The sequence below is a fragment of the Varanus komodoensis genome, unplaced genomic scaffold (genome assembly GCF_004798865.1).
Source record: "Varanus komodoensis strain SLA01 unplaced genomic scaffold, ASM479886v1 scaffold35, whole genome shotgun sequence".
Lineage (NCBI taxonomy): Eukaryota > Metazoa > Chordata > Lepidosauria > Squamata > Varanidae > Varanus > Varanus komodoensis.
The window spans coordinates 6,427,442-6,441,989 of NW_025335856.1; the positions used below are offsets into that span (position 1 = coordinate 6,427,442).

Consider the following 14,548-nt stretch of genomic DNA (forward strand, 5'->3'; position numbering starts at 1 on the left):
AGGCAGGCCAGCGGCCGGTGGGGAGGGCAAGCGCTGAGCTCCAGCTGCGAGAGCAAAGGCGAGGAGGGAGAGTGGGTGCGCAAGCTGACAGCTGTCTCGTCCCACTCGGGACCGGAGAGTCATCGGGAGTGTGGGAAGCGCGTGAAGTCGAGGGAGAGTGCCTCCGAGATCGGCAAAGGGGCATCTCCTGCTCCCCTCCCCTCCCCTCCACACCAGCTGCATCGGGGCGCTCTGCGGAGATCTCCCTCCGTGAGCGCTGCGCCCTCCCGGCTTGCCTCCTTCTCCCCCGCCCAGCCCGGCTGCACCTCCTCCCTCTCCTCTCTCCCCCGTGGTCCAGGAGCATCCTCCTCTTGGGGAACTGTCCATGCAGTGTGAGCAGGGCGGGCGGGAGGGAGGCGCCGGTGGGGGGGAAGGGGGACCAGTCCCTTCTCCATGGCATTGCGCATGATTCTGCGGCTCTGTGCCTTGCACGCTCCAACCCACCTTGGCGGGAGAGAAGGAGGGGGCGCCTCTTGCTCTCCCCCCGCCCTCCCCGCCCGCCCTCCCTCGCCGTCAACCGCTCCTCGAGCCAATCCGGGGGGGGCTCCTTCCCTGCCACCCAATGGGAGGCCAGCGGGGGCGTCGCCGAGGAGGCTCAAATGGTCCAGGCTAGGCTGCGCGCCCGGAGAGGACTTTGCCCGAGCTCTCGCTCCCGCTCTCTCTGGTGGTGCCTTCCGCAAGCAGCGCAGGTGTCGGTGCTGCGTGCCTGGGAGAGGCGGAGGGGAGGCGGGCTGCGCGGGGCGAGGAAGGATGGAGAGCGCGGCGGGGAGGCAGCCAGGAGCGGGGCTGATGAGGGCATGAGAAGGAAGAGGAGGCGAAGGGGAGGCAGCGCGCCTTTGGCACTCACCCCGGGCAGGGCTGGGCTGGGCTGGGCTGGGCGATGAAAAGGTCTCCGGCACGAAGGGCGCTTCGCAGCTAGGATGATGCTCCGGTTCGTTGGTCGGTAGTACTATGATTTGGTATGTGGCCACTTTGATAGCAAGTGTGATCAGCACCAGAGGACTGGCAGCAGCTCAAGGTGAGTTGAAGTACAACGTTTCCCTCCCTCTCTCTCCCTCTCTCGCTCCCGCTCTCTGCGGCTGCTTCGCCCCTTCCTTCTCACTCCCGGGCTGCCTCTTCGGGCAGCGCTCCGGTCGGATGCTTCCTGTCTGGACCTCCCGCCCGCTCTTTCCTCCCCTTTTCACCTGCATCCCTTGGTTTGCGCAAGGATGCGAGGCTTGGCATCTTTGCCTGGCGCTGCTTTTCGGGCAAGGAGTTTCCCCTCCAAGTAGCGAAGCGCAGGGGATTGCAGAGGGGACTGCAGAAACTTGCAAAGATCTGAAAATCCGGCGTGCTCTCGGAGAGGGGCTGGGCTGGGAAACAAATGTGGGCAAGTGATGCGGCTTGAGATGTCGCAAGACCGATTCATATGTCAGCAGGGGATGTACGTGGAAGACCCGGACAAGTCTTCCGTGAGACGTGGTGCCAGAGCAAAGCTTATTCTTGATTTACGCTTTAAATGGAATGTTTGTGCCGGCTGATTTCTGCAACGCTTCCAGAATAGCTTTTGGAGAAAGTATCTCAACATTACCAAGCAGAAATGTTTGAGTCTGGCCAGTTCATTAAATCCATATCAAGTATGGTTTTGTGGTTCAGCAAGATTTATTTACGATTATCAATTTTTGGTCTGTGTGGCTAACATTGAAGTTCCTTGGAAAAGTAATCCGTCTGCAGCTGCAGTCCTTTGCATGCTAAGCGTTGCCTAAGTGCCAACTTTGTCAGGGTGCTCCTGACCATATGCAGGGAGAAGCTGTATGCGAGTGTAAGCGATCTTTTTTAACCTGATCCAAAGGACTGGTGGGGAGAAGGGAAGGATGACAGTTCTTCGGTGAAGTACTGTGAACCCCTGTTGTGCACACCTGTGTGCATGCATGTGTGAGTGTCTGTCTGTCTGTCTGTAGTTAGAGGCTCACTATATTTTCCTTGGGGTAGAGAGATGGTTTCCTGAAAGAGATTTCTAGTCTGAAATGTTATTTGGAAACCAATCTGAGCAGAGCTAGTTTAGGAGCAAGTTGTAAGAGGAGGTTACTTATTTTATCTACACGCACTTGTAGGCGGATGAAGGATTCCTAGTGCACTTAAAAAGCAGGTTTTCTGCATGCCTTCCAAAAAGGTGGGTGGGATGTTCCAAAGGCAATTCTGGTTGTGCTATGACGCTGTTTCTGAGCAAATATCAGCTTCTTACTATTGCACCCCTTCATGTTCTGAGCATAGAATGCATCTTATTTCTGGGCACATGTCTATTGATTATGCATGACACTAAATATTTAAATGGCTTTGAACAACATATGGTTAAGCAGGGCTCTAAGAAGAAGGAAAAAACCCTTTAAGGAATATGCAGGGGAGACGAGGAAACTACAACTGCCCACAGCATTTTATGAAAATGCTAATCATTTTGTAAATGACTTTCCTGAGGGCAGTCGACTAAAACTCATGATGTTTATGAAACATTAGCTCACAAATGGGGACTGTATGTTGTATTCTCATCATGGAAAGCAACTGAATGTTGCCAGCAGTTACTCTGGGGGGCTTTGAGATTTTTCTTGCAAGAAGTTAACCAGAGAAAGGTAGTGGGTGAGTAGAGAAAGGGAGAACTGCTTCGAGGAAGCAGGAAGGGCTGTGGTTGTGAGTTTCCTGGCTGGATTAAGTGATGGTTGAAGGGAAGGAGGCTCATCTCCCCACTTCTCAGGAGGTAGGCAGACACCTGGACAGCAGAATACGCACTCCTTAGGTGGATTTTTTGGAGAAAGTTTGTATACAAGCCAACTTAGTAGAGAAGTGCACCAATAGCCCATCCACACTTCTCCTTCTCCTCCTTAATTTGCCTGTGCAAGCTTGTCACTTGTGTAATGTTCCCATTTGGAAAAGGAGGTCCAACATTCATTTCATTGCAAGGAAATGGTCCTTCCTGGTCAATGGGCAGTGATTCTGCTCACCATAGGCAAACAGGTGTGGCTTCTCACCTGTCAATCATAACTCCTGTGTTGCTTTGAGTCAAGGATCTCTTGGTAGCTCTCCTTTTTTGTTTTGGAAAGGATGTCTCTCAAATAATTGTAGCAAACTTTGGCTGAACATAAGTGTCAAGCTTACCTTTCCAGGATTGGCATCTATGGCTCCTGGAGCAAATTTCCTGCAACAAAGCTCACATTCCATCAGTGTAATTGCATTTCTCCAGTGTTGCTGAGCCTTTGGTTGCTAAGCACCTTGCATTGGTGTGTGATGTGGGAATGGTCCTTCTAAGGCTAGTGCCACCACTGCTGCGTTACAGGTCTAATCTGCGGGTAAAGTCTGATGAGGTGAGGGGTGGAATGCACTGAAACTCTCCCGGCTGCCGCTGCTGGTGGGGTTCACAATTTGGCATGCCCCCATCCCCATCTGGTAAAACTTCAGGCAGAAGGCTCACTCAACAGGGGATGGGCTGGCCTTTCTCCCGGAGGTTCTTGTTCTACAGGGGCTCTTCTAGGAAGCTGCAAATGGAAATCAGAAGCCCTGATCATCTCCCTGCCCTTACTGTTGTCCTCGTATTTTGCCTGGTGGTGGGGTCTGGACTAAATTAGGCGTGTACAAGTTGGGGCTTTCCAGCACTCCCTGGACATCATGTACCATCAGTCCCCAGCTGGGAATGCCAGGGCCACCCCTGGAGCTTCCCTGGTCGAAATGCCCTTGAGCTGTTCCGAGGGAAAGGCTGAGGCATGAATGGTTGATGAACCTGAAGATGCATTTTCCAAAATAGCCTTCCTTGACCCAGCACATCCCGGTGTGTTGCAGTGGAAGTCCCATGATCCTAAACATTTACAGCTTCCTGGCTGAAATCAGCAGGGAGGTGACAGAGCTCAGTGGCTGGCAGACGTCTGATCGGTATGGCCGATCAGCAACTCCAACTGAAAGGATCAGGGGGCAGTGGGGAAGACCTTGAAGAGCTGCTGTCATTCAATACTGGGCTAGAGGGTTTAATAGCAGCAGAGAATCAGATACGGCAGGACTGAGGTTTCCATTCTAAAGTGCCTCGGTTATATAGGAAGCAGCCTTAGAGCAGGTCACGCTGCTCACCAAGGCTAGGATTCTGGCTGGCAGTGGGTCTCCAGGCTTTCAAGTAGGGCATTCCCAATCAGCTGCTACCTGATCTGACTGCAAATACCAGGAGTTACCCTGGGTCAGTGGAGGCTGGTGGTCCCAATGTCGTTGGGCTTGAGTGCAACCTTTGAAGGAGCTATCCATGGTCCTGAAACCTGCCCTGAGCCCTGCCAATAGGTTCAGTACCACCATGGATAGTCCTCTAAGCATTCAAAGTAGTACAATCCAGAGTAGGTACTTACTCCACTGACACTGGGGCCACCAGTCTCCGCTGACCTTGTGCATGCAAGTATTCTACCCCCAAGCTACAGGAAGTCTGTTCTAGATTCTACCAGGTCTCAATCTTATTATTAGGAGAACTAGTGTGGTGCATGGGTTGAAAGCACAGGACTGGGACTCAGGAGGCGATCTGGGTTCTAGTCCCCACTGAGCTATGGAGCCAACTGGGTGACTTTGGGCCAGTCACAGACTCTCAGCTCAATCTATCTCATAGAATTGTTGTGGGGATAACATGGAGAGCAGGAGGAAGAGAATGATGTAAGCCGCTTTGAGTTCTTTGTAAGAAAAAAAGGCAGGATATGAATCTAATAAATAGATAAACAAAACAAACCTGTAGGACCCTCTGGAAATGGAATATCAGTTGTCCAAACCATCTTGCTCTCTTGTGGTGACCTCCAGATCTTTCGGATAGCAACACCCTAAATTCCTAGCTGTTGGTCATGCTGGCTGGGGTGGTGGGAGCTGAAGCCCAAATTACTTCAAGAGGCACTAGGCTGCAGATGTCTGTCATGATTCAGTGGTTTCTGAGTACTGGGGGTGCTGCAGACAAGGACAGGAATGCAATGTCCTTTATACTTGGTTTATGAAGAAGTGTGCTTGGTGAGGCAACTTCTTGGAAAGGATATGCTGAGGCTAGATGGACCTTGGTCAAATCCAGCAATGCAGTTTTTACTTCCAAACCCCTCTGGTTTTGGAAGAGTCATTACATAAGTGTCACTTTCAGGGTTGAAACTATCCATCTCAGGTAAAACATAGCTACTAGACCTGCCTTCTATCTCTCACACACACCGTCCATCAGACTTTGTAATGTGAACATTTTATTGTTCTCTGTGCTTGTCAACTAGAAAGCAACCCAACAAGAACCATCTGTGTACTGCATGCAGGATCACTGAAGATTGCACTCTAGATTGTAGGCTCCTTGGGGCTGAGTCCTGTGTGACTTTTTTCCTTATTGCACTGTGAATTCCAGATATATTGGAAGTGGTATGCAAAAATTTGAAATAAAGCTGGGGAATTTTGGGGGGTGGGATTCTAACAAGATTTACTCTGCAGTAGAATAAGGAAATCTTGAGAATGCACAAAAGCTTAGCATACCATCACTCTGATTTTATGAGGATACATGTTTCTACACATCTGTGCTTATTACTAATGCCATGTCAGCAACTTGACAAGGAACAGGTTGGGGCAGGGGGAAAATAGCATTGTACTCAGTTTTTTGGTGGCTTGTCCTCTTGCTATTTTTGGTCTACTCTCTTCCCTTTTGTCCACTGTCCATGCACACACACATCTGGGTCAGGGTGTTATAACCTTGAAAGGACAGACATGCGTGCATGTGAGCTGATGGACCGTGTGCCTGCATGTGCATGCACATGTGTGCTGGGAATAATGATGGGTTGTTAGAAAGCAGCTGAACCTTTCTTTGCAGATGAAGCCTCCTGGTAGAATGTGACGGCTGGCATTGGCTGGGCTTCAAACCAAGACTTTCCTCCTAGTTGTCAGTAAGGTGATGCACTTGTCAAGGAGAGAGATGAGTGGTGGCTGGTTGGAGAGCAGAACCCATGTTTTGGACGTGCAAATTCCATGTCAACTCCATTAGGGTTGTAGATGGCAGGAAGACCTCTGTCTGAGAGCCCAGGAGAGTGGCAGCCCATCAGAGTTAAGGATGTATGGATTGTATGTCACTTGTTGGTTCTGTGCTTTGTGAATGGTCAAGACAACTGTGTTCTATCATTCTCTTACTGATGAGAGTGGAATTTCTGCCCCTTTCAAAAACAAATGAACACACAGTTCATTTGCTGCAACTTTGGGAGCAATACCATCATACCTATACTAGGAAAAAGTCCTAAAATTCCCAGCATACCCCAGCAAGCACCCTTGCATATCTTTCAGACTCATAACACTGCTTAACTCAGCACACAATCAATGAGCAAAGCTGACCAAAAAAAAAAAAAAAAAAGGAGGGGAGAATCAAGGCAGAGGTCAAAGAGAGATTTAAAATATGGTTGGATGTTTTTAATCACACATATTTTCCAGTTAGTTTTCTATAACTAAATTTGCATGCAATTCCAGAAAGTAAAAGCAAACACACCAAAACCAAAAAATAAAATAAAATAAAAATGGTCTGCAAGTCTATGGGATCTATGCAGCTTGAAAGATGATGGCCTGCTGCAGAATCTGTGAATCCAAAAGTCCCTGGGTTTCTCTTCCACCCCTTGTCCTATCAGGCAATAGCAAAGCATATCAGACGTGGATGGCACAGTCTGGTGTGAGGCAGCTTCTTGTATTCCTATATGTGCATCTCTTTTGGTGCACTCATGATTGAAATGGGCTTATTCTCTTCCCATCAGACACTGCCTAGTGAATGTGATGATGCTAAAGTGCCAGGTAGCCAATCAGGAATGTCTTTGCAATGATGTCACAGGAGAAGAAGGAATCCTCTCCTGCATGGGGGTGGGGAAAGGCATGCATCTCCTTTGCTCAAGCACCAGGGCCAATGTTCCTGCTGTGCCATGTGGGTGGTTTTGCATCCTGGTAGTGCTGCAGAGCTTCTGTCCTAAGCCAGCACTAGCTGCAGAAATCTGGTGCATGTGTGAATGCACGCTCTTTTGAAAGCAATGCAGCTGTGGATGGATGACATCATAATTTAGGCACACATTCCCTGTACACATTTTAGTCAGTTCCCTCTGACTGGATTGATATTATTATTGTGATCATGATCATGATCATGATCATCATCAGCAGCAGCAGCAGCATTTCTATGCTGTTTCACAGCTGGATTTTGGAGTACGCTGCTCCTCCTTCCCTGGCATCCATCCTCTGGTGAATCTCTTTGCATTTTTTGCGAAAGGATGAGAGGTTGCCAAAGAAGCTTGTTTTGCTTTTTGGAGGAAGTGCTTATTTGTGAAACCAAATTCTGTTTTGATTTAGCACATACACACCCCCCTTCCTGTTTTCTCAAAAAGCTCTGGTGACTGTTTATTTGTCATGGCCTACCAGGTGAGTAGTACAGCACATCGCCCACTGGAAGAGGGGAACAAGTGTATTATTTTGACCAACCCAGATCTCCCTTCATGTAACTTATTCATTTTTGACATACCCCCCCCCCCCCCCCCCCCGAAAGAAGTCTTTGCCAGGTTCTTCATGACAGTCGTTCAGGAATCTGAAAATAGGATCATCTACTTCCTCTGTCTTCTCTTTACCAGACTAAGCATAACCACTTCCTGTCACCTTTCTTTGTAGGGCTTGCTGTCCATGCTGCTTACCCCTTTCATTGCCTTCCCTGGCCCCGTCTCAGTCTGTCTGCAGGCCTCTTTCCTTAAAGCGTAGTGGTTAGAACTGGACACCACCCTTTCTAAATGGTTTGGCTGCCCTTGATAGTCTTGCGTATGTGTGTGTGCACGATATTAGCTGCATCGGGCTTCTTTTGGAGAAGGGTGGAAGGAGATGAAAAAGGCATTGAAATGCAATGAAGGAGGATTTGAACTTGGGTCTTCCTGGTTCTGTCCAGCTCCAGGTTTTTGAGGGCGATTTGAGAGGACATCGTCAAAGACTTTCTCTCAGTGACTCTGCCTTCTCCCTGCCATGGTCGCCACCTTGTATCGCTCCTCTTCCTCATTATCTTACCCCTTGCTTGCTTGGCAGGCAGGAAACCAGTGAAGGAGGCGGCAGTGGCATCTGTTCTCCTGCCTTCTCTTCACCTTTGTTATCTGGCAGTCGAACAGGCAGGTTGCAAGGATGGAGAGGAAGAGCAATTTATTGTAATGCAGGTCCTAGGCAATTGCCCAACTCTGCCCACCCTTGGTGCCCTGCTTGAGTCCCACACTGAACCTCAGTCCTAGCCTAGCTCTCTAAAAGCGCTGCTCCAGTCACTTTCAGGCCAGTTGAAGCCCCTGGGTGTGAGCCTACATTGTAGCTCACCCCAGTCTTGAATGCCATACTGAACAGCTAAGTAGGAGCATCCTGTCGGTGCCTTCAGAGCAGAAAGGGGTGTCTTTTCTGTTTTGTTTTAAAGCTCCATAAACACTGGAGAAAAGAGAGGTGTTCCTCCACTTCTTCCTACGTCTGGTAAGCCCAGCATTGGTGCGATTAGAGGAAGAATATGCTGGGCTTAAAAAGGGAAATAAAAGCTTGTCTGAGTGAAAAGGAAGATGAGGGGGCGTGTTCTGAGCTATTATGATGAGTGTGTCTGTCTGGTGTGATGAGTGCATGTACCGTAACTGAGTGCATGTATCAGGAACGAGTGAAGAAGGATGGGTACCTACTCTGATCCGTGGGTGGGTGTGCTTTAAACATCCTCTGCAAGCATAGCAGGGGCTGTGTGCTGCAGGCAGAGGCTTGGCGGCATCACAGGTGAGTGTGCACTCAGAGAAGTTGTGCAGGCGGGGGGGGGGGGTGCAGGTAGCAGATAAGGCCACTGTAGGCAGAATGTGCAGCTTGCCGAGCGCCAGCTGTCGTGGGCAGATTTACTGGTCACTCCAGTATGTGTCTGTGTGTTGCTGAGAGGTCTGAGAGACTAAATGTGGGGAGTGCTGGAAGGCTTCTTCTAGGTTCTTGGAGGCCAAAATGCCTTGGGCCAGTCCTGAGACAGTGAGGACAGCTTTTTTGCTCCATAGTGTTGACCATGTTGGGTGCGGTGCTTGGCATGCCATGCATAGGTGGGGATGGTTTGTGGTGTTTGGAGGTCCCCTTAAGCCAGGCTTTCCTCCACCTTTGAAATAAGGTGAGCTGCTTTGCCTTCCTTCAAATTATATTCTTGTATTTCTTAGTGGTGCTGGTGGGAACTCCCCATGATATTGTTGAAACATGGATTACTCCAGTGACTCACCCTAGGAAACAGGCTTGCTTGTTGCAGTACATACTTCCAGGTGGTGAGACTGAGGACAAAAGCTAAGCAGGGTCAGGCCTGGTTAGAATCTGGATGGGAGACTTGAGTCCTCAATGCAGGACTCAAGTCTCAGTGCAAGGACTGGACCTGATGGCCTTCCAGACTTCTTCCAATTGTACAATTTTATGAACGGTGTAAAGTAACTCTACAAAATCTTTAGGAGAATGAGCCTGCATCAGCCTGGTGCAATGCACGATACAGTAAATCATACATGTACCGTGTGTGTGAGATTCTCTGGGCAATTATATACACACAGAGCAGGTGCAGAGAAATGGTCAATGAATGAATGAATGCAAAGACCTTTTCCCAGACTGTCAGAAGGGTTAATTCTTGGTTGCCCAAAACTTGTTGCCAAAACATCTGACTTCTCTTTTTTCGCAAATGCACAATGAATATAGAAAGGAATCCTAAAGTGACTGCAGATCAATGAATGCTGGTCCTGCTGAATTTCTGGTTGGGTACCTCAAGTTGACTCAGATTAATGCAGGCAAATAGGGGAGGACTCCCCACCAACTGCTGGGTAGTCCCCGGCACGTCCTACGGTGGGAGAGCGATGGAGGGAGCGAGAGGCACACCTGCTCCGCTTCCTCCTCGGCATCGGGGTGAACAGCTGCAGAGAGAAAAGGGACCAGCAGGACTTCCACAGAAATATGTTCATTTGCTGGATTTTATGCCACCTTCCAGTATGTGTGCAGTTTCTGTGTCGATTGTGCAGGAGTGCTTCGCTTTGTTCTACTTGCATATTTAGAATCATTTTTTAAAACAATTGAAGCAACAAATGAAATCAAATATTTAGAAACAGCAGACTGGAGGGGAAATGTTCTAGCAGATGTGGCCTGCAAAAGCATCGTGTGGAGGCTGGAAGGAGGAAAGGATGGCTGAGAGGGAAGCAGAGAATCAACTTTCTGGAGGGGATTCCCAATAATACTTTTGGCTATTTTTTTTTTTTTTTTGCATTGCAGTGGAAATGGGATGGAATCATTAACAGAAGAAAGGCAGAATACAAATGTAATATACTGCACAACATTTAATTAGTGGGTCTGGTGTGGGGAAGGTTCATCGGGTTCCCCTCCAAAAGGAGCAAGGAATAGATACTGGGTAACTGTGCGGAGGGGTCTAGACTAGATCCCCTTTCATTTATCAGGGAGGTTTAGGCAGAATCCATTAATCACTGTTGAGGCTCATGCTGATCCAGACAGTGCCATTTCCACCAGGTTGGAAATGCGATCTTGTGTCACACAGAAATGCAATTGGGGCAGAAGCAGGAATAGTTGGAAAGGAGACGTGTGCAGGAAATTGTACATTTAAACACACACACACATTTTTTTCCCACCTATCTGCTGTGTGTAAGTGTGACTAGGTCAATGAGATGGTGGAATTTTAAAAATCAGTTTGAAGGGAAAAAAGGACTGATCCTTCTGCTCCCTCACAAAGAAACATGGAGAAAAGGATGGGGAGAGAAAGGGGAGTGGCTGTGGTGCCCCTTAATTGGCTCTTCCATCTCCAGTGGGGTTAAGCCAGAGTGATCAGGACCCCCATTTCCCTCCACCCTGAAGCAAGTGTGGGCTCCCTCCCCCACTGACATTTCCAGGAGTAAGTTCCAGTGAAATCAATGCAATTTAATTCTGAGTGAGCAGAGTGTCATTTACTTCTGAGCAGATGAGTGGATATGACTTACGGGGGAGGGGTGAAGCCCCATTGCGCTCACTTTTCAGGTCAATGGACAAGTCAGAGGGGAGGTGATGGAGAGGAGAAGATTTGGGGCAGGACTGAGGGAGGCAGGCGAGTGACTGAAGGCTGATCGGGTGTCTCTCCGCGGAGTTGCGGTGGCTTTGTCAGATCCTGATGGGATGCTTCTTCTTGCCGTCCCCCTTTCCCCAGAATGCGACTGCAAGTTCAGCTCACCCCAGATACTTCCGTGCCTCGGGAAGAACATGCAGTACATAGAAGAGTTGTGCTATAGATGGTTGGAAGACATGATGATTAAAAGTAACATGGGGAGGATGGCTGGGGGTGAGTGTCATGTGACCTACCCATGAGTTGGGCACTGTAAAACCTGCAGCTCTGTATACTACCAAGCCAGATGAAGACTTCTGCAGGACTCAAACAGTTGCATACCCCTTTGCGGTCCTAATCAAGGTGTTTCCCAGCTTTGGATTTACCTGTTTCTCTTGGGCCAACATAGCTTTTATTCTCCCCGCTACCCATCCACCTTCACCTTGCCAAGGATGCCTGTTTCCTCCAGCACAGTTGCAAATGTGCTTGCAGCACCGAACTCTCCCCTCCCCTGCCCTGGTTTTCAAGCTGGATAGTTTTGGGCTAGGAGGTGCCTGGCTGTGGGAAGCATGGTAGCTTTCCTGCCTTATCCATTTTAATCTTGGCTGAGACTTGGAGAACTTTCCCTGCCCTTCCTCCCCACTGAGCGGGTCTGTTGACTTCTAACTCTTGGAAGGAGAGTGAGAGCCATAATCCTCCAGTCTCAGTGGGTAGGCAAAGATTAATCTGATTCCTTGTGATTATTTTCTAGGTCCCAATCAAAGGGCAGTGGGGGAGGAGGTGGAGTGTAGCCTCCTAAGCTGGGCAGCAAGCCCACTTGCCAATGGTGGATGCTATAAACAATTCTGGTGCAGAAAAGCCAGTGTAGCACAATGGTAAGAGCAAGGGTGGGGGATGTCTTTCAGCCAGAGGGCCCCAATCGATTTCTGGGAAAATCTTAGGGTTGCGTTCCAGAGGTTGGCAGGAGGTATACCCAAAACAGCAGCATCTTTTATCTTCAAGTTCTTCCTGCCAGCATCTAAGTCTTGGGTGAAGCATTTCAAAAAGGGGGAAACAATGACACTAAAGTTTGGAAATTACTGGAGGATTGACGGTTGAGGAGAACCAGCAGGGACAGGGAAATGAGCAGAGCCCTCTGGGGACCCTCAGAGATCTTTTCTGGCCTCTGGACCTGAAGCTCTCCCTGCTGGGCTGGCATGCCAGACTAGGGCCAAGTGGACCCAGTTCTAAGCAAGCTGGGGGGGTGGGGTGGAATCAGAAGGGGACATTCCCCACAGTGCAAGGTAATTTCATGGCTGGTGGAATTTCCTTGGGATCCAAGGCAGGCAGATCCCCTAGGCCATCTCCCCATCCCTAGCCATAGAAAGTTACAAAGTAATGGATTAAGCTACAATGCTATATGTGACTAACAGGAAGCCAGCATGCCTCGACCTGCATGGCTACCTGGGACATGCTAGGTATTGTGGGCCTTCTTTCTGTGAAGAGATTACACGCTTAACTGTCTAATGACATGGTGCCCTGTCGCAATAGCCAAAACAGCTGCCCATTGTCAAAGTTCTGGCTAGCCTTAGTCATCCTCCTCTGTCCGGCTTTCAAAGAAGAAATGGGGTGAAGTTTCCTGGTTGCAGGATCCCTGCCTTCCCTTTGGGCTTGAGTCTTGGAACATACAGCACCTTTGCACATAAAATAGGGAAGGTGGAAGAGGTGGAATGTGTGGATCTGTTGATAAGTCTGTATGGTCCACGGAAGTGATCTGGCACACAAGAAAAATGCAAGCAGCTTGTAGTTTGTGTCTCTTCCATTCACCTTAGGGTTAAATAGCAAACAAATGAATAAATATTAAATAAAAATCCAGCATATGCAGGTAGAAATAGCACAAGGGGGCTGATTCGGGGAGGGTATCATGTGCCAGGCAAGGCAGGCAGTGCTGCAACAGGAAAATCCTCTTGTGTAGTTAATCCAGTTGGCCACCTCCAAAAGAAGGAATTTCTCAGAGCACCTTTGGCTGCAAGGCAGCCCAGCTCATCCAAGACCATTAAGCTACCTGTTTCGTGCAATGCCTCTTGTGGCATGACCTTGAAGCAAGTCGCTTGACCTCTGTGTGTCTCAGTCATTCCATCTGGAAAATCAGGTTTTGAAAGCAAGACTGTCATTCCAAAGGCCCGAACCAATTTTCCCTGCCCCCCTCCAGATGCTGCTTTGTAGCAGAGTCAGAGAAGCAAAATGGGGAAAAGAAAAGGTCATTGATCGTGGACTTGCAAAGCTGGTGATCTTTGGTGATGGATGTCGCCAGAGGTTGTCAGGGAGGCGTATCCTCTCTAGTGTGACATGGATACACCCACCCCCAGCAATTTAGCGTCCCTTCTTTTTACAGTAGTGAGTAGGGGGCATGCAGTGGGGGCGAAGAAGGCCTGCAGAATCAGGGCATCTTCCTCGGAAGTTTCTTAGATGATTGAGCAGCTAATTGCAGCTTTCTGTCATGTGGCATTTCTAACTGGTTGAGCAAACCCCCTGCAGCTCAGCCAGAGATGTTGTCTCCTGCCGGGTTTGTCTAGTGATGTGATGTGCGATCCAGAGGATGCACAGCCCAGTTCATCAGTGCCTTCTTTCCTAGCTTTGATAGTTTCCCCTTACTCTTTCTTTGGGGTGGATGAATGAAAGGGCATATACCCCATTTTGGAATGTACTACTTTGATTTATGGTAACAGCCAGTCGTTTGGATGAATTTCTTTAAAAAATAAAATAAAAACAATAAGAAGTCTTATGGTAGCTCTGTCAACTGCTATTAACTGACGGAAACCTGCAGATTCAGTGGGAATATAGGAGTTCCTGGTTGAACAATGTTGAAAAACTATGCTAGTTTAGATGGAATCTTATGGTGATCCAGCCGAGTGCTTCTTCAATCCATGTTACTTTTTGTAAATCTTCAGTTTGGTATTACACCTTTGGTGGGTTTTTCCCACTGAGAAGCCATCTTACTGAAGATATGATAGGAGTTAATTGGATCTGCTGAGCTCTTCTTTTTTCTTCCCCTTCCCCTAAAGTTTAAGGGATAAGAATGGTCATTGCATTGCCTGAGTAGGATAGGGTCAGGGACAAGGTAGTAAAGAACGGCTCACTACCTCCCAGTCTGACATTGACTAGTTCATAGAATCATAGAAGAGTAGGGTTGGAAGGGGCCATGAAGGCCATCAGGTCCAACCCCTTGCTGTTTCAGGATACCATGCTACACCACCCCATTCAGATGGCTGTCCAGTTTCATCTTATATGTCTCTAGTAGTCATTATTTGTTTTTTGGCGCCAGGCTCAGACTTTTTTATTTAAATGTCATTTTAATTGTTAATATTATTTGCTTATTTTATCTGGCCAGGGCGACTTATTTTATATTGTTAATTTGTTTTATATTTTATATTATTATTATTATTATTATTATTATTATTATTATTATTATAACAT

At 48.4% G+C, this 14,548-nt stretch overlaps 1 protein-coding gene across 1 annotated transcript in view; it reads left to right on the forward strand.

Annotated features, from left to right (window-relative positions):
• The first annotated feature begins 745 nt into the window (after positions 1-745).
• Positions 746-14,548, forward strand: part of IGSF9B (immunoglobulin superfamily member 9B) — a 122,864-nt gene continuing 109,061 nt past the window's right edge. The window contains exon 1 of the mRNA XM_044439579.1: positions 746-1,057. Coding sequence (XP_044295514.1) covers positions 991-1,057 — 67 coding nt within the window. The 5' untranslated portion in view covers positions 746-990. The remainder of the gene's footprint in view (positions 1,058-14,548) is intronic.